Source organism: Camponotus vicinus, unplaced genomic scaffold (assembly GCF_025532165.1).
Source record: "Camponotus vicinus isolate PSW18456_S1 unplaced genomic scaffold, iyCamVici1.0 SCAF_5, whole genome shotgun sequence".
Taxonomy (NCBI): domain Eukaryota; kingdom Metazoa; phylum Arthropoda; class Insecta; order Hymenoptera; family Formicidae; genus Camponotus; species Camponotus vicinus.
In genome coordinates this window covers 8,105,587-8,129,833 of record NW_028141977.1, presented here as the reverse complement: position 1 = coordinate 8,129,833, position 24,247 = coordinate 8,105,587, and the positions used below count along the sequence as shown (strand labels likewise).

General features: G+C 34.8%; 2 protein-coding genes across 5 annotated transcripts in view; one reads left to right on the top strand and one right to left on the bottom strand.

Annotated features, from left to right (window-relative positions):
• Window positions 1-24,247, bottom strand: part of Kair1d (Kainate-type ionotropic glutamate receptor subunit 1D) — a 396,680-nt gene that overhangs the window by 340,812 nt on the left and 31,621 nt on the right. The window lies entirely within an intron of this gene.
• The window catches only part of Notum (palmitoleoyl-protein carboxylesterase notum), a 31,021-nt gene continuing 12,410 nt past the window's right edge, over window positions 5,637-24,247 (top strand). For all 3 annotated transcript variants that reach the window (XM_083099146.1, XM_083099145.1, XM_083099144.1), the window contains exon 1: window positions 5,637-6,534. In XM_083099146.1, the coding sequence (XP_082955272.1) occupies window positions 6,517-6,534 (18 nt within the window). In that variant the 5' untranslated portion in view covers window positions 5,637-6,516. The remainder of the gene's footprint in view (window positions 6,535-24,247) is intronic.

The following is a 24,247-nucleotide window of genomic DNA, read 5'->3' as shown; positions in this document are numbered from 1 at the left end:
AAAAATCAATAATTTGATTTAGTAATTTTTATATTTAAAATATAACGCTAAAATAATAACAATTACACTAATGTTTGAAAAACTAATGAAATCTTTAATGTAATGTAATGTATATATAATAAATTATAATTTTTATTATTACAATATTTAACTTTTTTGTGGAAATAACGTTTTACTTTTCTATTATTTCTTTTTATATTTTTTAAATTTACTAACTTAGATTTTTCATTTTTTAAAATAAATTATTAAGTAAGATTTTAGATGCATACTTATACTATATAGTATACTTATACTATATAGTATACTTATAGTATAAGTATACTATAAGTATACTATATAAGTATACTATATAAGTATATAAGTATACTATATAGTATACTTATACTATATAGTATCTGAAAGTTAGCGAGTAGTTATTACAAACTACAGCTGTTACAATATGCTATTTTTTTGTTAAGCAAATCAAGGAAAATTTTGAGAAGAAACGGAAACGTTTTAAATTTCTTATCATTCTTTTATAATTAACATATTTATTATGTATTTATTAGTATATTTTTTCTCCCTCTCTCTCTCTTTCTCTTTCTCTCTCTTTACTTCTCATATTCATATCTATATTTACACTTATGAATCCGCATTAGCTTAATTGGATTATTAGAAAATAAATTTTTTTCCTTTTTCTCCTCTCTATTATTTTTTATTTTTAGTTTAAAAATCTATAATCTAATTTTAATTTTTCTGTTTTGATTTTTTTTATCTTTTCATTATATTAATCGATATTGTACAATTATTTTGCGTATCTTTCTTATTATTCATAATTATAATTATAATCATTTAATTTTACTTATAATTTTAATTATAATCATTTACTTATAATCATTTAATCATATCACTTTAATTGTACTATTATATCCTTCTTTTACATGTATATATTGCTCTTCTTTTTTAAAAAATCTTTTCGCGTTATAAATACACAAGTTATCTCTACGTAATTGATTATTCTGAAAAATAATAAATGTTTACTCTATTCTTTCCATTTTATCCTCTATCTCGTTGAAATTCTGTTATATTTTTTTTATAATCCACTGCTTTCCATTTTTAAAAAAACTTTATCTTCGTAGAACATAATTACAATTTCCCACGCTATAAATTGGCATTTCACAATATCTATTTTTACTACTTATGCATTGGCCCATTATATTTTTGTCTTGTCAAAAAAATATTATTCCGAAAAATAATAATTTTTTATAAAAATATAAAGGAAAGTAGGGGCTAAAAAGGTTCGGACGCAGTTAATTGAAGCGTAATCGAATTCTTGTAGAAACTATTTATTCATTAATCAAGATGGACGTTTCGATCATTTTTTCTTTGATCATCTTTAGCATAAAATTACTATATAAAATAAAAGAATAATATTATAAACAATAAATTTTTATTCTATTCTTTTTGTTCTCTGTTAGAATCACAAGCAGAATCTTTGAATCAGCAATATAAAGAATCAGTATGAACGGATGTCAAAGAGAGTATCGTACAGCCTTCCCGCCGGCAGCAGGCGGTTTCTAGCTGCTAATGATCGCGGTGTACCGTAACATGCTACACGATTCTGACGATAAACTACAACGCACCCGGCAGCACCCGCGGCACCGCAAACCCGTTTTTCGAGAGTATGGACTTTTTCACGCTCCTCTACCTTCTTCTCTCCCTCGCACTGTCCGATTCTCCTCTTCTTCTTCTCCTTGCTCGCTCGTAAGTATCTAACAATGAATACGCGTTGCTCAACAAACACCCCGTCGCGATAGACTACCGGCTTTTATAGCGGACATATATAGTATGCATATATACCTTATCTTGTTACATGTCATTAACGTGGTTGTAAGGTATACGAGCTCTTTTTACGCGAACATTAACGACGTAGTGATAACAATAACACGCTGAATGGCAATGCCTCATGTAGTCAGTACATAGTATGTTCCTAGTGCTTGGTGCTATCACCGAGTTATTTTGAATCATCGAGAGAGAAAAGAAAATAAATCGCAGATCGAAGGATAAACAAATAAGTCTCGAACTTTTCTACTGGATAAATACTTTCCTCTTCTTCATCCTTGTTAATTTTCTTTTAAATTGATAAACATCTTACGGAAATGAGGATTTATCGATAGTCAAAAACTTAACACTAAACTTACTGACAACTTATGTATATCTATTTATATCGATCAAAGACCGATCAAATGGTCTTTAAGAAAAAGTTGTATTTTTTACAATTAAATGCAGATAATAGTCAATTTTGTACTGGTTTTAAAAAAGTTAAAAAAAAAAAATAAAAAACGATCGTTTACAAAATTTGAAAAATTTGAAAAGTCACTTGATCATGGTTTAGTGTTAATATGAATCTATATCTAAATATTGAATATATGACCAATTATATATATATATTTTTTATTTATAGACATTACAAATTATTGCTTATTCGGATTATGAATTGCTCATTAAGTTAAATTATTGCGCGTATGTTCAATCTCAATATATCATAATAGAAAACAGATCATTAAAACGTCATAAATTCTGGAAAAAATAAATAATAGGAAAATTTAGACTCATAATGATAATAAATTTTCTCTTTCTCTCATCACTCCCTTTTAATTCATATCTTAGAGATTTTCTATCAAAATAATAATAAAAATATATAATATATTATACATATATAGTATATAATTAATAAAAATAATAATAAAATAATAATAATAATAAAATAATAATGATAAAAATATATAATATATTATACATATATAGTATATAATTATCTAATCGGAATATATTTCCTATTTGTCGTATATATTAATATTTCTTAAATTAAAAATAATTAGAGGTATATTTATCCTACTAAATACATAACTATACTACTAAATAATCCAAATAATTTAAAGAAATCGATAATTAAAAAATAATTTATCAAATATTTATAAAAGAAGAGTAACAAACAGAAATGGGTCTTGCACCTTTAAGTGCAATTCCGCGATAGAATGCACTTACAGGTCAAGCATTGCCAGCCACATGATCCCGTGACTACAAAGAAGAGAGATATCCCTTTGCATGAGTCTACCGCTTTCTAATAATGCGGCTTGCAAATTGCCCCATCGCTAAATAACCGACGATCAAGGGAGCCTCCTCATTACTAGTCGTAAGATTCCCGTGCGCAATTTGCATTAACTCCATGAACGAGCCGCGACCTCGACGAAGGTCGGTACCTCCCACCTACCCTATCCTTAAGATTAATGCCGACCGATTACAGTGGCGACGAGAAGTCAGTTGGATGGGGGCGAGGGACCGCTATTGTAAACGTGTCGGGGACTCCCTAACTACGTGCTGCCGTTACAAGTGAGAAGTGTCCATCGTGACTTAATGGCAGATCGATCGTTACCCTTCTCATCGTAGGCACAGAAAAAGAATTGCAGGTACTGTTCACTAAAAGTACGACTACTGTCGTCGGCTGCCTTTGTCGGCGACTTCGAATACTTTAAGCTTTGATCTTTCGTCAACGATTTCGGGACAAACAACACCGGAGATGACAGCGTCACGGTGCACTACGGTTATTTGCGACGGTCATCTGTCATCGAAAAAAAAAAACGACTGCACTGCGCTATTATGCAGCGAATTGCGTGTATTAGATTCTTAATTGCTGAAAGGGAAATTAATTGTAGCAAGATAGGAACTTAATTGATAATTGAGAATCGGAATTGAAATATCAGAGAAATCAAAAGGCCGCATTTCAAAGAGAGACAGCATTTAAAATCAGAATTTTCTACAAAGAAAATCTTTTATATATGTTATTTATCACAATTTTATAATTTATTAATAAGTCAACATATTTTTACATTTAAAAATATTTATTAGGAACAGAAGACGCATGTTATTGCAAAATTTAAAAAATTTGTTTCGATTAATGAATTGTTTGCCGTCTATATAAAAGAGAATAAGATATATAAAGAGAATAAAATTTTCCGTATATTTATTTTGTACAAAAATATTACAATATGTGAGTGACAATCATAATGCATTATTAATTTCATATTTTTATCGAAATAAACTAATGCATTTGATTAAATATCAGAATTCTTTTAGATATGAAAAATGAGCGCATTGTTTGATATTCATATCATATTGTGAATTGTGATGTTTGTTGAATAAAATTGCAAATTTAAGTTTCAGTTGACGAGAGAAACGAATGAACGAATCGGCTAACGTGAACTATGGGCAATAGACAGCGCGTCATTTGTTAATTGAATATTCGATGCGTTCAGTGCGATGATAAAATAAACCATAAAAACGTTTAAACCACAATTACGCGAAAAAAATGCCTCTAACAATATACCAGCTTGACAATTTTCCACCGCTACGTAATATTACATGCAAATATTGTGCGATACTACGATACACGCATGATGTCAACAATATCGCGGATAATAACTTCTCTGGCAGCGATGAATGAACAACAAATTAATTCAAGGCTACGCAAAATGCATACGCGGAAAATGGGATACGATAATATCATCGAATTTATTACCGACCGTAATTATTTCAATCGAATTGGCTATCAATTAAAAGTCAAATATTTAAATGTAATTATGTTAATAGAAATTCAGAAATAAATAAATCAGGGGAACTCATCTATGAGGCATTTATTGATCATCCTCGTATAAGGATGGAATTGATATTATGCCACGCTTAATAATATGTTTATGATATGTTACATACATATTATTGCATTTATATGGTAAAAGGGAACAACGCAGAAAATCATTCTGATAATCGAATTATAAAATAAATAAATCATTATCATTTTTGTGATAATTTTAATATGATTGTTAACTTTTTGTCATTTTTGACATTTTGATATCTCATGCGAAATGTATATTTTCATTATTGTCGTATAATTATCTTTGTTGATTCTACATTAATTAAGAAACATGTGTAAACAATCATGAATTAATAATTTTACTAATTGCGATACCGCACATTTTACTCTGTTGCAATAACCATGTCAATTGGTTACATGTATCAATTGTAAAGATTAATTTATTGAGTCCAAATATTATTAAGTAAAATAACGGGGAAGCAAATCATTTTCAAATTAACAGATTTCGTTAATTTTAAAATATATGAATGATGAAAAAATTTCGAAAAAGTACCAAAGGTTTATTAAAGGATTATTTTATATATATTGTTATATATATTAACATACATCATTTTTCCACAGACTGTTTTAATCAAAATAGAAATATTTAATATAATCAAATTGATGATAATTAAGAAATATTAAATTGAAAATAAATAAGAAATATAAAAAACAAATATGAATGAAATATAAATTTAAATTTCGCGATAAATAAAATATAAAAAATATAATAAAAGCGCGATGCGGGGGAAGAAAATATTTGTCGAAATCAATACTGAAGCGACCGCAATGATCGCGCGACCTCGTCGCAGCCAAAACAACCCTACACGTGGTAGTGAGAACCACGTATCTCTCCACCACCCTCCAGTCTACTCTATTTCATCGCTTTCTCTCTCTGACTCTCCTTCTCGTTCTCCCCCTACCCCCTTGCTGTTGCTGCTTACTTCGCGCGGTTTGAGCTGGACCGATTGTCAGTCGGTCCCCGACTCCGACAGTGCAAGGAGCATCAAACAGTTTATACCTTTTTACCGATTTTCATCAGAAGATCACGTGAAAACGTACCAAAAAGACTATTCTCCCTCTCGGTTTCGATTAATCAAATTATGCCGATTGCAATTAAATTTCTTTATCGAGACATCTCTCATGTCCCCAAAAAATTTCTTCGATGAGCGCTATTTAAAATCTCTAGATATGACGTTCGATTTTACATGAGAATCGCGAATTCAAAGAGAACGCCTCAAAATTTGAAATCAAGCGGGAGGAAAAGAAGAGAAAAAGGAAGTAAGATCGGGCGAGAAGAAGAGGAGGTGTCAGTCGCTGTTAGTTCGTCGATCGTGCCCGGCACGTGCGCGTACTCGGTTCCTCGTGCCTTCGGAAGAAGAAGGGTGCATCGGCGAAAGGAGCAAAGAAGGAGACAGGAAGAAAAGGAAAAGCGGCTGAAGCAGAAAGTGACGGCAGTGTGCTTCGAACCGTCAAGCGGGACGCCGAGGAAGAGAGCGCGTATCGCAGATGCGTATCGTACCACGTGACTCTCACGAGACATCTTCAACCCCTTCTTGAACGTTTTCAATTGTCATTGCCTCGTCATCGTGCGGCATATTCAATATAACTTTCCGTTAATTTGATGCCGCATCGATGGTACGAATGGATCAATGGATGATGGAAGGACATGGTGCTCGGATTCTCTGGTGAGACAAGGATGGTCCGCGTGAAAATAAACCCATTTTGGTGCACGCGCATGGATTGAAGGCGATCGACATGGACTGCGACAGTCGCATGTGAATAAAGACACGAAGATTTGTCGCGTCAGCAGCGATTGCATTATTGTTATTGGAGGGAGGATCAAGATGAGGACGGTGTTGCAGGTGAGTCGAATTTTGAATTTACCTGAGCGATGTATCTCTCGCAATTTTACGACTTGATACACGTATATAGCAATAGTAAGTTGCAAACATTACTTTAATGCATATGTTTCATTCGAAATAAAAAAATATTAGTTATGTAATATTCATATAAATTTTTCTATTTTATCTTGTAAATTAATACTTTATATATATATAAATCTTTGAAAAGTATTATTATATTTTTTTATTTTATAATTATCGTATATATAATTGATTAATTTAATTTTTTTATTCTAAAATATTAATATATTTTAAATATTCTTTTATTCTAAAATATTATTCTAAAACACATACTCTAGTTTAACAACAATTAAAATAATCAAAGCACTTATATAAAAACAATTAATTAAAATAATTAAATTAATTAAAATAATCAGTACTTATATAAAAATGAAAATAAAGATTAATTATAATTAATAGCAATCAACATAAATAAAATCAATATAAATAGGATTAAATTGTATAAATAAAATAAAAGACGATGGATAAATAAATATATCAGGAGATCTCATATTCATAGTGCGAATAAGAAGAAACCGCTAATGCGTCCTTAACAATAGGGGCGAATGTCCTTTGCGTTAATTCATCCTTACCACACACGCTCACTTCCACGGATGCTTCGTAAGACGAGTAGCGCCGAGGCAACCCAATCCTCTTTTAACGCTCTTTGATCATCTGGAGATTCTGCTTTCACGGATATATCCACCGTCCGTTTCTCACCACGCTGTCCCTCCAGGTTACCCTCCTCCATCCCCCTGCTTCCCCCTCACCGACATCTCTTCGTATGCGACCAGACATCTCGCGTATACCGTGGCCTTTAACTTTTAAGTATGATTTAACGAAAGCCTTTGAACACCCGCGTGCTTCAAAACTCCCCGGTACCAGTCGCGGATTCTCTAGAGGTCATTTGACCTCAGCGGCCGCCGCCCTCGGAAATCCTCCTTTACCCTCTGCGCTTCCGCGCGCTTTTGTCCCCTCGCGCACAACGATTTGCTGCTGCTGCGCTCGCTTTGATATTTTTAATCCTCTTCGCGCGTGACAGGAACGCTTACGCGCGTCAAAGTATACGGCGCCTTCTTTGTTAGTCGCGAAAGCGCGGGAAATGTGATAGATCAGGGAATGACAATAACAGCGCTTTAAGGGATGTAGATCGCTCGTCAATTTTATCACGATGCAAAAAGGTGTCAAGCGAAATTTAAAAAATCTCTAGCATCGATAATCATACACAATTAAAGTTACGCAATGCAGTCGTATGTCAGCACATGACAAATTTACATTGAATTTCCATATTTGTCAAATCTCCATCAGACAAATAAAATTCAAAATTTAATTAAATAAAATTTAATTTAAAAAATTTTAAAAATAAAGGAAGTATCTAAACGAGCAAATCGCTTTAGACAAATAATTGCGAAAGGCGATATAATATATATTTGCAAGATATATTCAAATTTAAAATAATTAATACCTAAATTAATTATTTCAAATTAGTTAAAATTTTAATTTTAATAAATAATTAAATTGAATTTAACTGTTATTTTTATAGCAGTGGGCATGATATAAATATTGACACAAATATTTATCATTAATTACGGCGTTGATTGAATCTCATTAGATGAGACGCTATTTCGAGCGCATTTCGCTCAACCAGGGCGACTTCCTGGACAGCCGACTACGATGCGCTTGATTTGGCGTATACAATTCGTGCAACGACGCACGCGATCTCGCCGCACGCGATAAATCATCTCGGTAGCTAGCCGCGTATGGGACAAACCGCAAACTTGCGCGCGAATCGCACGCGATTCTCTCCTGCAAATTTATCGCCCTCTGTCGCTGACAGCCATATGATACGTACTTTTGTATTAAAGGCTTATTCGAAATTAAAAAGAAGGAATAAATTTATTCATATGATGTATTACACATATATCGCCGCATTTTTTATTTGAACGATGGTATAATTTCTAAAATTGTTAAAACTATAGCGCAAAATATACTCGATTGTCAATTATACTTGTATATTATATTTCGTATAAACTCCAAAATTTAAAAACCGTTTTATATTCGAAACATATGCTATATTTTGTTCCAAACAGTAACCACATACGATGATTTAGAAACGGGAACTTTGAGAGAATTGCAATTCAGAGAGAATGTACAAAAATTTCTCTTTATCGCGTGAATGGACATAAATGGTAAAAACATGTAACATTCATTATAAACAAAATTAACTTTTTTTCATTTTGTAAATTATTGCTTTTCATGCATTTTTATTCAAGAATGTTTAATAGTCTGAAAATGCCATTTTATTTTTGTATTTATTGTGCCTAATTTACATTCAGAAATTTATTTGCTGCACATTTGTGTTAAATAAACATTGTGACAAAAATCGCTTTTACAGTTTGATTAAGTCAGCCGAACAATATGCAATTTTTAGCAGCAATTTATGAAAATATTCGGATTATTTTCGATTATGAATATACTTCATAATATTCATATTTCAATAATATTCAAACACGATCCTATAATATATAATCTTTATTTGTTTTTTTTTATTTATTTTTTTGAATGTAAAACATATGCAAAAATATGTGAAAAAATATACATGTATAATGAAAGTAAAGTAATGTATCTTTTTAGTTCAAAAATGTAAAAATTTTATTTTTAGCTTTTTAATGTTTAAAATTAAATGTCATAGAAAAGCAAGTTTTAAATATTCTATCATTTTTCGCTGTAATTTTAATTGTAATTAATTAAATAAAAAATTGAAGAAGAAAATTTTATTGTTTACTTGTGGTTTAATTTATTATAATGATTTAACATAACTTTTTCATTTTTAGTGTTATAAATGAAGTATAATTGAATCTATAATTAGATTTTCAAATTCCAAATTTCGCACAAGAAAAAGTCTTAAAAATACATTTTCTTGAATATCTCATATATATCGAGCATTTCATCACATAGGAACGTTGACGTTGAAATCCGAAATCTAAACTTCACAAGAGAAAAAATATTTAAAAATTGGAATTATACTTAGGAATGCATTTTTCATATATGTTTTTTGAATAAGAATGCATTAGAAATACTAATATCTCATTTAATATCTCATTTCAAAAACATATATATATAATATCTTAATGTTTCATTATGTAATATCTTAATATCTCATTTTCCAAAAAATTAGATATACGCTTCTCTATTATGAAATCCTCCATATAATTTATCGTTATCCATTACGTGACGATATAATACATTTGAATTATAAGCATTTCGACTACAATCCAATATGCGGCTTTAACCGCTCCAATAAATCCAGTTAATGGCACAGCAAACAGATATACTGCAAAATAGTTGTTTTCTGAATGCAATATGTTTTTATGATGATGTTGTTCAAATGTCAAGATTAACCTAACATATTGAAATTAAATCAACAAATATTTCAGTCATCAATCAATTTTGTAATTAACAAAATGTAAATGTTATATTCACATGAAATATCCATTTGCCACGCAAAAAAATACTGCAGCTAACAATATTATTGAAAAACTGTTTTGTTTCATGATAGATACGATAATATATTTTATATATTATAGATATATAAAAACTAAATCACAAGTATATAATTACACAATCTCTCTCTCCCCTCCTTCTCTCCTTCCCTCTCTCTCTAATAGCAATTTCTAAAAGTTTCGTTATTATTTCTTTTTTCTCTCAGAAAAAATTCAAATAAATTTCAAAATAATGATTTCAGAAAAATAATTACAGAGACATTATTCCGCGCATGATATAGCCTACAATTTATTTAAAATACGTAATGGACACATCTCCATTTCGCGTAGCATTTGTCGCGATTGAAAATACAACGCGATTCCGAGACAAAAGTGACATTTCTCTCATTGTTTTTGACCGGTGATGAACGGACACGTCACGTCGGCCGTAAAAAGAAGGGCAGGTAATAATCGTGCATGTCAACTGTCAAGGTTAACGTTACCGCGATATTCCCTGTGAATGCGCGTCCCTTTGGCACCGCGAGCGACCGCACTCGTTAATGAGCGCATATTGATCTCTCAAGCGCTGCATGACCGGACATCAAAGAGTAGACGAGCAACAAGTATCCCACCGCGAGAGAGAACCGAAAGCCCGAGATTACAATTTAAGCCTGTTTACGTCGGGATTCCGTCTCTGTGATCTCGCGCGCCACGCATAGTCCGCGTCGATTCGGAATCCCGTCTCCTCCGGCGTTTCTCTCCACCGCGCCTCTTCCCGTTTTAGCCCTTTGCTCTGCAGCCGAGCTGCCTTTGCGCGCCAGCAACTCGAGATTATTTCCCCAATGTACTCTCGCGCGATATTGCTCCGAAATATAAACGTCCGCATATCGTTTCGTTCCAGCCCCGTGTTTTGGAAACAGATAAATGCTGATTAAAAACATAAAAATCTCTCAAGTCTTTATTGTCTTCATCTGTTTCATTTAAACGTAAAGTTAGAGATAAATCTATGTTTTTTTTTTTCGCGCAAGCATGAATATAAATTTCACTTGGCTCATTAAAAGAATTGACTTTTAATGATTTAATGATAGAGTCTTCATAATTAATGATAAAAAATATTTGTTATTAAATATTAAATTCAATTTTATGAGTTGAGCGTTGAGCGAATAAATATTAAAATTCTATTTTCTATTTTAAACTTTTTTTTAATTAAATGTTAATAGAAATTTTATTTAAATCTTTGTCAAGGGATTAAACGCTCGACGTTAATAAAAATCTTGCGACATATATTATAAGTATCTTGTATATGATTATGCATATTTCGTTATACTTTCATTACATAAGTGCAAAGCTTAGCTCGCGTAATTAAAGTAGAGTTAGACGGCTAAGCTATCATATTCAAAATATAACGCGAATGAGAAAGCAAAATATTCATAGGACATATTCATGGTAATGCGCGCACCTCGACGACATGAATACGAAAGCGGAAGAGAAAGAAAACGAGATGACGACGCTGATGGTCCACCATTAATAGTCTACTTATGAACGAAGGAGAGCCGTTGTAGATTTCGCGATGAGAGCAATATTAACGATCATAATAATAAACGATATAGATTATGAGAAGACTGCAAGCGTTGCTTACTGCCGTCATTTACTTAAACGCCTTTCGCACGGAAGAGATCTTAACGTGCTAATGATAAAATCTCATTGTCGAAGAAACGGTGGACTAGCGAGATTGCTCCGATTTAACGCGAAACTTTTACAACGTTTGCCGGAGACTTTCGGGTGGAGAAGAGCGATAAGAACAGGAGCTCGCTTCTCAAAGGCGAAGACGCTGGCAGAAACAATGCCCCGTTAGAGAGTAATGCTGGTTCGGAATCGTTCTATATCTCTTACGTGTCTTTTTGTGCGGAAACTCGCCAGATACCAAGCCGTAAACGGATAGTGGAGCATTGTGCCAGTAGAAAGCAGCAATTAGTAGGGTGTTGTCGAGAGGGATACTCAGTTTGTAGTATTTAAGAAAATTTAAAACGACGGGAAAATGTCCGCGACGAAATTAATAATCATTTTCCGTAACGCGCACGTTGATTAATTACGTCTGAGAATAACCATTGTATCTTATCTCGATTTTCCCTTCAGCAACTATTACGAAATTTTTATAATATTGTATATAATGTGACGAGAAAATGTATTTTTAAATATCTCAAATTATAAAAATACAATAAAAAATATTAAATAAATGTTATATAAATAATAATGTTATATAAATGTTATATAAATAATAATAAATGTTATATAAATAATATATAAATAATATATGTTATATAAATAATAATAATGTTATATCAATGTTATATAAATAATAATAAATTTTATATAAATGTTATATAAATAATAATAAATGTTATATACATAAATAATAATAAATTTTATATAAATGTTATATAAATAATAATACATGTTATATAAATGTTATATAAAAATGTATAATTAATACATATACATAAATCATGAATATATATTTTTAGAATTAAGAAAGATAATTCTAAAAATTAAAAAAAAAATACGCAATATAAAATTTAAAAAATACAAAAATTTGTACCGCGAGATGTTACCCGAAGATGTTAGTAATTATTAAAAGTTTACAAGAATTGCAATCACACACTGCAGAACAACAATGACAAATTAACACGTCGGATGCTGTACTTTGTACGTCGGATGTGTGACACGCTAACTATACGAGCAACAGTGATATCGCGGGAATAACAATTACACAGTAAACACGACTTTGTTAAACTACACATGGACGGTAGTTTACAAGTGGACCAAGATACAGTACTCTGGGCGAAACAACGAGGCTGTTACAAGCGACACGGGAAATGCGGAATATCTTGGCGCTACATGGTTGGTTGCGTTGACACCGTAAAGCAGATTCCATGTATAAATCATTATTAATGATATTTTACTTTCTGAGAAGAGATACGCGTTTTATATATATGAAAGGGGATCTCGGATGGACTGGGATGAATCGCTGTCATAATACAGCGCAGCAATTAGCAGCGGTAGCAATTACTGAGAGTAGACGGAGATGTGTACTCAAGAAGGTGACTATACGCGCGTCTACTTAAGAACATCTACATTAAAGGAGATGAATAACGATGACGATGTGGACACGGATGAGGATAATTGCGACTTGGATTACAGAGCAACGGGCGATTTAATCTTGAAGACGAGGGCAAAAGTATATTTAACACCGCGGACAATCTACTCGTCGTTCTCTCCGCACGACTGGAAACCCGCGAAAATACGTTAAATAATGGTTGAAATCGTACGAAATTCTTAGATGAAAATTCTTTACTATTTCCCTCTGCTAACAAATAATTTTCTGTATCGATAATTTAATATATAATTAAATGTTACGTTGCAGTGTTGAATTATTTTAAATTAAAATATTGTAAGAGCCATTTGAGGAAAAATCAAGTTACGTTATAATTGTGAAAAAAAAATAAAAAAAGAATTTATTATTAACGAAGGAATAATTATATGCATAAAAGTTTTAATTTTATTTTTAGAATTCTTATTATGTATATATAATTATTCCGTCATTAATAATAAATCCTTTTTTATTTTTTCATATTTTTTTTCAAAATTATTATATATATCAATTATATATTTCAAAATTGTTCGACGTTTTTCTGCAAGAAAATAAGATTGGAAATAAATTAAGATGAAATTCGTGCTTTTCTTGACAGAATAAGCCGGCGTTAACGACTGGATATCGTTCCTTTAGAGAAAAGACTGTCTAGTTTTGCGTTTTGCTCGAAAAGATTCAAAGATTCACGGCAGCAACAACGAGAGAGAAAGAGCTGGACGAGTTGGATCTGGATGTTGATGCACAACTGATGATCAAGACCACGACGACGGTGACGACGACGACGACGGCGGCGGCGGTGGCTACGACGAGGACGACGACGATGCTTCTGCCGTGAGGCGATGAGCAATTAGCGACACAGCGCGGCAAGATCAGAGGCCGAGGGCGGGGTGGGGAGCGGCGGCCTAATTACACACGGTACCGACCGACTTCAAAGGAGCCGACAGTTCCTCTCCTCTCCGAACCATCCCCTCCGAATGGCCGGCCCGAGAACAACGCTCCTCTTCCTCGTATACCCCAGAGCTCAGGCGGCCGACGCAGACCTGACTATGTCTTCGATACTCTCTTCCTTCTCTCGTCTCTCTTTTCTTCCTTTGCCCCCTCTTACCCATCCTTTGCTCTACGAGAATACTCCTTGCTCTCTTTGATCGCGGGATCACTCGCGGTGGCAGAACTCGCTTCGTTCGCAAGCATTATCGTTATATTATCAGATTATCACGCGCATTCGTCGCAGCTGACGCATATAGTTGAAATAGTGAATTTTATTATTTACGTCTTACCGTGGACGAAATGCGTAAATCAAAATATTTTTTCTTAATTGCATATATATGAACAATATATAATTTTTCGTACTTATTGTGCGTAAAATTAGATTTTTCGATATTGAATCTTCTTTACTATCCAGTAATTTGTAAAGAGATACAGAAGAAAAAGTAAGGGAAACAGAAATTTATCGAACAGTATATACTTTTGTGGCTCAACTCCCCAGGTAGCAAGCACACGTCATTTTGACGTTTCAAACTGATCATTTTTGATCATATGTCGTCAAAATGACTGATTTGTTACATGACTTTATATTAACGTCTTGATATAACATTATTTTGACGTTATATTTCAGTCATGAACTGACGATTATTTTATTATTAATGTGATTAGTTAGTACATCGATCCCATAAAAAAATCTTTTACAATTTTTTATATAACATGACTTTCTCGATCAGATTTTAACAATTTTTTTTTCGATGTATGCGTTTATCACTGTGCAAGACTCATGTTGCTTAACCACTCAAGTGTTCATTAAATTAGTGCACAGTGAAAATATTAGCTATCAATCGAGTGTAATTAAAGTGCCAAAAAATATACACATTTTTTTATAATACAGTTGATTGGCAAAATATATTTTTATAAAACGCAGGCAACGGAAGGCATTATTTGTTGAAATTTTACATGATATTAGAAGTAAGTTTATTTATGTTTAAATAAAATAATAATAACAAATATAAAACTTGTGACCTATTTTCTTACCATATTTATGTTTTCCAGCGTTTTCAAATAAAGCATTTAATCGATCCGAGATTCCTCTGAAGAATAGAATGGCTGTAATTGTTCAATGATGCTCTCGAATCGGTTAATCTGCTTTATTCGACAATGCTATTAAATACATTATTATGCTAAGAAAAAGACGTCAAAATATGGTACATTTTATGACGTCCAAATTCGGTACATGTCATGACGTCAAGAATCTGTGACATTAGACCGTCACTTTTACGTCATAAAAACGTCAAGAATAATCAGTGAATGATCAATTTGAAACGTCAAAATGACGTACGCTTGCTACCTGGATCTTATTTTTTGTAAAATTTTTAATATTAGTAACAGAGAGAGATGTACATGATATGTTACCATTTTTTTATTTCTCGGTTTCGGAAAGTTTTTCATTTGCATCGCAGTGTATTACGGTAAAAGGTTTTATACACGCGTTCCCATTGTTATATACTTTGATATACTGCGCGACTAAAATTTATTTCTTCTCGAAAAAGTCCTTTTGAGAGATTTCTAAAATAAAAGCCTAAAAATAAAAATTATAAATAAAATTATAAAATTATAAATAAATTGTCGATTTAAATTTCATTTTATGCACAAGAATCATTGTATATATGAGATTATCGATACTTTTCGAAAATACAGATAGGAAGTTTCTCCATCAGAAGATAAGTCGAGAAAATACAGCTGTATCAAAGCGTAATTTCCTCTGGTACGCTTGACGGCTCGACTGATCCCAGTCCAAAGGGAAGATCCAAATCTAATGTGGCCGAAAAAAAAAAACCAACACGCGGGACGAGGCTTTCCGTGCTCGCGAGGGAAAGCGAGACTGCGACAAGGCGGTCGGCATCGCGGCCCAACGATCAAAGGGGCGACGACGAATCGCCGTGGCTGTGGTTGGCGTGCGTCCCGCAGGGGCCCGCGAAGCGTGGACACACGAGTGGGCACGCGTCGCGCCGAGAAATCGACGGGGACCGGTAAACCCGGCGGATATCGAGGCCGACGTGCGGCGGTTCTCTCGGACGTCGCCGATCTTCCACGAGATCGTAACGCCCGACGGGCTTAGGCGGCTGCCTCCTCTACCCGAGTTGTGGCCGCAAGTCATCAGTCAAGTCTTTGAGGCCGGCTTCAAGCTGTCTCCCCTCCCACTCTCTTTCTCTCTTTCTCTCTCTCTCTCTCTCTCTCTCTCTCTCTCTCTCTCTCTCTCTCTCTCTCGCGTTCCCTTTCGCTCTTCCTCGAGCTCGCAGAAAAAGGCCTTTTGCCGATCTGGCTTGGCGGTGAGATCAAACGTTTCACGGTCCACCGTACGGTGAACCGACTGCGCGCGCGGGTGCGCCGCTTCAGGCCGATATACATAGATATATACACACAACCGAAGAACGAGAGAGGGTGAAGAGAGGGGCGGGTAGAAGGCGATAGGGAAGAAGGAAGGAAGAACTGGTTGCGAGAAGGGGACCGCGCGAGAAACTCGTACATACGAAGAGAAAGGGCGCGCGTGAGGGGAGGGAGCAGGGCACGCTCGAATGGGAAAAGGAGAGGTCTCGGTTCGGCGAAGGAAAGGGAAAGGGCCCCGGGAAGGCACCTAAACAAATACGCGTGCCCCCGCTAACCGATCGCAAATTTGTTGAGGTCCGACCTCGAGATTCGGCCTCGCGGCTGTCCGTCAGTGACATGACCGGCTAGTTCCATTGACCGATCTGGAGCGCGATCGATTTTTTCTTGTGAAATTTGGAAGATATTTATCGATACGTTGCCGGACAGACTGATCGCGTAAGGTAATGAGACTGATATTTTTCTGGGCGCGTTAAATAGATTTCCGGGCCAGTCCTTCGACGTAGGGATTATTGCAAAATATATGCAAAAATTGTTTAATCTGGAAATATATCAAGTATCAATTTATTTAATTTTATATCTCTAATAAAATATTATTTTTTTAGATTACAGTTCATCTTTCTCTTTCTTATTTGAGAAAAAACATTAAATTCATGTTTTCCTGAACATCTTTTTACTTGCTTTTGTTAGAGGGCTTTTTAGAAATGATTGAAAATTACTAATTATTCATATATACACACACACATATGCACTGATCGCGTAAGGTAATGAGGCTGATATTTTTCTGGGCGCGTTAAATAGATTTCCGGGCCAGTCCTTTGACGTAGGGATTATTGCAAAATATATGCAAAAATTGTTTAATCCGGAAATATATCAAGTATCAATATATTACAGAGTATTTATTATTTCGACATATTGTATATTCGTAAATGATATCAATGGCCACTCATTTTAGCAATTTCAAAAAATATCTTTGTATGTACATGGCCGGAAAATGGTTTACACAAAATTATTTAATCAAAATTATTAAAGTCATATTAATTGTTAGTAGCGTTATATAAATATGATTCCTAACTCTCTTAATTATTTCTAATTTAAATGTATTTTTCATACTCTCTTTTTTTCTCTTTTCTAATTATGCACTCATAAATGTAAAACAGATAAATTTAGAGAAGTACAGAAATATACTTAAGTACAGAAGCACACTTGGAATAAAAATTTAACGTGTCAAGCAAAAGTTGTTCTATTTTAATCATTTTAAAATATTTCTGCTTTATTTTATTTAATGTTATTTCTAATAATATGTTATTTTTTTAGATTATAGTTCGCATTTCCCTTTCTTATTTGAGAAAAAAACATTAAATTCATGTTTTCCTGAACATCTTTTTACTTGCTTTTGTTAGAGGTCTTTTTAGAAATGATTGAAAAATCACTAATTATTCATACACACACACACACACACACACACACATATGAACGTATTGGTAAAATATACATGTCAACAAGAGCGAAGTTATAGAAAATGAAATTCGAAAGACGAAGTAAAATTCGCAAGAATATAATGCAAATATGAAGTGCGTATCGAATAACGATATATAATAAAATGGATGAGCTTGGCTCTACAAACTTATGCGTCAGATTCATATCCCTGACGGGTCTAATTAGCAATCGAGACGGGCAGCAAAGGCGCGAAGGCAATTTCCCATTTACGGCCCGAGAAAAGCAGCTTCGCCGTCGTAAAGTCTGTTCCTCGGTCGTTACGAATCTTGTCGATATCTCGGTCGTATCTCGATAGCCTCGATGGGAAGAGGATCGCCTCGAGAGAAACAAACTTACGAGGCAGCTTACGAATCGTATTATCGATTTGTATGGCGTTGCTGATTGACAACAGCCGAGTGGAACCTTTGATGTGCGCCGAAGCCAAAGTTCGTGAACGAGACTTCCGGACATATATCAGGAATACGCGCAAGTCTGGATCGGGCACGCGTGAAGAATCTTCCGCCGAGGAAGATGAAAACGGAAAAGAGAAGAAGAGGTGGATCCGCCAAAGCGGAGAGAGAAAAAAAGGGAGAGAGAGAGAGAGAGAGAGGTCTTCGAAATAAGCTCCCGTAAAATGATTGCCTACCTACGTCCGCTACCGCGCCGTTATGTCCGATTTCGCCTAACTCGTTTGATGTCAGCTGGAGTCCGATTTCGCGCGACTGTCGAGTTACGCTCCTCGAATCCAGGTCGCGTTTTATCTTTGTAAGCAAGTTTCGAATGATAACACGATCAGCATAACAGATACGCGAGTATGCAACGATCATAAATAATCAGACTATTAATTATTTTCCATCGCATTTTACCTTGATTTGCTATTTTCTGATTCATTGTTCTGGCAAAAATACCTGGCGGAAAATCGCATTTATAACTGGAAATAAGATTATCTTTCTGCAGATAAAAATGTACGTGGCAATCTTTCTCTAATTTACTACACGCTGCGATTCTTTCGATCCTTTTCAAGTCCTTCCTCTTAAGAGAGTACAATTTCATTCATTCGAGCGACATCAATACGACGACAAGTAACTCGGGATTGGTGCGCGCAACCTCTTTCCTTGTCAAAGAAGCCGCCCTAATATCGGTGGAAGGGCAGATGGTCTCTCTCGCGCGTGCAAAAACACCATTTCCAGCGCGCGCGACCGAGCCCTCGAAACGAGCGGCCATAATCGATGTTCCGTCTCTCGCACCTCCGCGCTTCTCGCTTCCTCCCGATCCTTCCGGCGAATCAAGGTTAAAGTTCGCGCCCTGAAGAACGGGCCAAGATTTTTCCGCGGCGCGGAAGAGCCAGCTTTTTCCAGCTCGGCCTAGAGCAGAGCCGTTCGATAAAGAACGAGAAAAAAAAATTAAAAACGCAATCTCGCAATCTTACGCGAGTTGCGACGGTGGCTCGCGCAAGGGAGAGAGTTAGCAAGAACGCGGTGTAGGCGGCACATCAAAGGCGCACCTCGGGCGTGAACGAGCGAGCGGGCACGCGGCTCAAGTAGAGAGCGGAAGACACCGCCACCAATCCTACCGCCATCCAATATATTTACTCCGATGAACCACCGCTACCATCACCATCGCGCCGCCAACGTTACCACCGCCACCACCACCACCACCACCACTACCCATCACTATCGCCATCACTATCACCACTACTACCACCGTCGCTATTACTACCGACATCACTGTCGCTGCTATCATCGTCGCCGCAACCGCTGCATCGACCATTGTGTAACCGCCACAGTCACGGTCGACGCACGGACACTTTGTTCGCGATACGCCAGCCTGACCGAGCTCCTCTCTTTCTCTTTTTCCTCTATTAATCTCCGCCAGAAAACACGCATCTTATAAATCGTAAATTATGGTTCCGCATTCGTATCGACAGTCGTCCATTTTACCGATATCAAAGGGATTTATTCTGAACAGTAATGTATAAAAATGTATGCCTTGAATATCTTTTTTCTCTTATCTAGTACTTACTGATAAAACGTATAAGAAATTCTATTTTTTGAGAAAGTGATAATGTAAATCTCACATATAAATATTAATTAAATATTAGAATGAAATTAAATATTAAATCATAAATTAAATTAAATATTAAAAATCTCTTATAAAAAAATCTATTCATAATAAATTATAAATTAAATATTAAAAATCTCTTATAAAAAATCTATTTATAATAAATTATAAATTAAATATTAAAAATCTTTTATAAAAAAATCTATTTATTTTTTGTCGAGAGAAGATATTATATGTATCTCGCGCGTGTGTGAATATTATTGAAAATAATGTAAAACATAGTTTAAAGTACATATAATATATAATAAATAGAAAATGAAATCGAGCTATCGAATTTTCCAACCGAAATATCTTCCTAAAAAGAATCAACACAGAATTAAGCGGTTATTTTACATTAAAACATACAATTCATCATGATATTTTGTGCGGTGAAAAAAAAGTAAGAGAACGAGGTAAAAAGAAAATACTGGGAAATTTTCCGCACTTCTATTCTCGCTTTCTTTAGATAATCCAAAAGTTTTCTTTGCACTGCCGGATGTCTGTCATTGTGATTCAACCGTGTTATTCAGTTTTGCCTCGTATACGGATCTGCAGAAATGTAGTTTTAAATACATGGACCGCGAGAGAGAGAAAATAAAACGCGATAGCAGCCAACTCGTTGAATTTTCCGCATCGTCCATTTCGAAAAAATACAACGAAATTTTGATTACAATTTGCATTCGATATTCAGAATAAATGAATGGTATATGATTGTGGTGTGCATCACAATTTCGATCCGATCATATTTCTTTACACAGCCTCTTTCTCTTAATTTTTAATATTAATATATTTGCAAAGTGCGATGTAATATTAGACACTTCGCCTTTTTTCCTACATTTATAATTTTCAATATTACATATTTTATAATTGAACCTTTCAAATTAAAATTCCCTTAAAGTAAAACTCATTTTAGAGATTAAATGTTAACTTGCATAATTAAAGACAAATTCACCAAAAACTATTCATTTCTTATATTGCACATTTAGATTATTTTTGAAGCACGATAATTGTTTAAATAATTCGCGAGGATAGCACATTTGCCTAAAAATTATTTAAATTCATTAGAAAATTAGAGAAATTATAAACAATTCGACGATTCCTTTCGGAGTAATTTCTTCCTCTTTTTCGCAAAGTCCGTCAAATTTCGCCAGATTTCCTCAGCGTGCAAATAATTAGCGCCGGCCAGAATCGCGACTTATGCTAGAGCTAGTTTATGAACCCCTGGCGTCGGGGGAGTGCGTTGATCCCGCGGGTCGCGCCGGCACAAGCAGGCCGACCGATAAATTAGTTGCCAGGAGATATCTCCTTCACTTTTCCCTCGTGCGGCGTTCGGAAGGCGCGCACGATGCGACGCGGCGAGGCCGAGCCAAGCGAGCGAAGGCGAGGCAGGGCAAAGCAGTCATATTTCAGCCCTTGTTAGGACGAGGGGCCCCTGCCGAGACGGGCCGGGGAGAAAATCTCTTTGACTCGCCGCTCCGTGCCTTAATCCACTGGCATATACCCTATCTTGCCACCTGCTCTCTCTTCCTCATCTCTTCCTTCCTCCTCTCTTCCTTCCTCCTCTCTTCCTTCCCTGCACCCTTTTATGCACGCCTATTTCCAACTCTCTCTCTCTCTCTTTCTTTCTTTTTCTCTCTCGATTCCGTTGTCTTCTCTTTCTTTTAGGCCTATCGACGTAAATTACGGCAGATACTTTACGCGTCTTTTCCTCTCCCGCAGTATTCCTTTTACGGGTTCGGATCTAAATAGAAGTGATATATGTCTACCGTCGTTGATTATTGCGGGATGTTATGTTAATTACTGGATTTCGTCTTAGCCGGTACGCATGCAAACATTGCATGCTTCTATCAGACATGACGTACTTAAGTGCCTAAAATATAGGTGAAATATTTACCTTGGCATGTTTGATATCGACTCATGTATACACACACACGCACACACACACACACACACACACACATACGCCAAAGTTTCAGAATTAATTTGCGATTAGCATACACGAAATAAGAAATAATATTGTTCCACGAGAAGTTAGAAGACTGCGCGTAGAAAAAACTGCATCAAGTCTCGATCGATTATGCAGCAGGAGCAAAATTTAATCCGAGATTAATAAAAGTAAAAATAGTCCGAGCAACTATATTGTAAAATAACAGAAGAGAGAGAAATCCGATTTGCTTTAAGGATTATCTTAAGAAAATTAATAAGAAAAGAAATATTCAATTTTAAGTAAATAATCCCCCGTTGCGCGGAAATAATCGCAAGGATACAGAGAATATCACGCACCTCAGCTTCTGTCTGGAGATCAGTCGCAGTCGGCGCGGAAACGCATAATAAAGCCAAAGCATAGCAAAGTCTTCCCGACATCTATCCCCGTAGACAGCTCAATCGCTGGAACCGAGCGCAAGATCTCGTCTCACCTTCATCCGGATGCTTCCTTGCTCCGTTAAAGAGGCTGATCTGCTGACGAAGCGGCACGGGAAGAAGGAGGAGATCGCGGAAGATTTCAAATGCGCCATCATCCGTGTGAAAGAGCCGAGCCTCTCGCGAGCTGCAGCTCGTCTTGAAGCGAGTCTTCGATTTCTGTATTCGCGGTCACCAATTTGCAAACGACGACGACTTACGTTGCGACGAAACGGTGAGAAAAAGCTGAAGAATAAAGAGACGATATTCATGTTCAAAGGTGCACAGATGTTTCCAAACGCAAAGAAGCGAATAATGTAACACATGCGGGTATAATTTATACGTTAACATTATTAATAAGTTACACGAATGGAAATAGGTGCAACAGAGCTCGTTCCCTAGAGAGATGTACCTTCATGTCGAAACGGCAATATATTGCACTCGCGCGTTTTTAATTCAATGTCGAATTTGCATGCTACATTATTCTCCGTCACGGACCATCAGGGATCCGTTGATAAAATTGATAATAATAAAAAATAATGAATATTCATCCCGTAATTACGACCATTCATTATACACGACGTACCATTAAATCAGTATTAGATTATTATACGTGGGTTAACGTGATTTTTCAATGCGGCATAAATCATACCGGAGAGATAGACTGAGATTTAATACAGCAAGCGGAAACGAGTCTATATATTTTTTGGATAATTTTAATAAAATCCTAGCACGCGCATCCCTCCAAAGTAGCGGAGATCGCGCAACGTGCCGAATGATTACCCAGCAAACACCAAGTAACAGTTATATAACTTACAATTAGTTATAATTTCCCACTCAACAATATAACTGTTTCATAACTGTTATATTGTTATATAACGGTTGTGTTATATAACAACTGTTACATAGCTGTTATGTGTTATACAGGGTGATTTATTTTAATCTTAACAGGCAAATATTTTGAAAAATATGCGAGATACGAAAAAATGTTTCAGACAAAAGTTATATGGTTTTAAAGGAGACATAAGATGGTGTCATTAATTTGACCTTAAATAGTTACTTGAAGGTCACATGAAGGTCACCTTCAATTTTTTAAATGGAACCGCCTACTTTTTATTACATATTCTTGTAGCTTATCTCGAGAGCTTTCCAAAACACTATAATTAAGTTAGTTTTCATTAAGTACTTTCCGAGTTATGAGGCTTGAAATCGTTTCTTAATTTTACATAAACCGTAAAATATCTTGTAAAATATTCATTTTTCGATTATCTTATCTTAATACTTTTATGTACAAAATAATGAGAGGAATCAATTGGTGTAAAGAAAAAACATAGTTATTTCGAAGAAAAAATATGTAATTTGCAATTAACAATTATATATTTTTTCTTAAAAATAACTATGTATTTTCTTTACACCAATTGATTCCTCTCATTATTTTGTATATAAAGGTATTAAGGTAAGATAATCGAAAAATGAATATTTTACAAGATATTTTACGGTTTATGTAAAATTAAAAAACGATTTCAAGCCTCATAACTCGGAAAGTACTTAATGAAAACTAACTTAATTATAGTGTTTTGGAAAGCTCTCGAGATTAGCTACAAGAATATGTAATAAAAAAATAGGCGGTTCCATTTAAAAAATTGAAGGTGACCTTCACGTGACCTTCAAGTAACTATTTAAGGTCAAA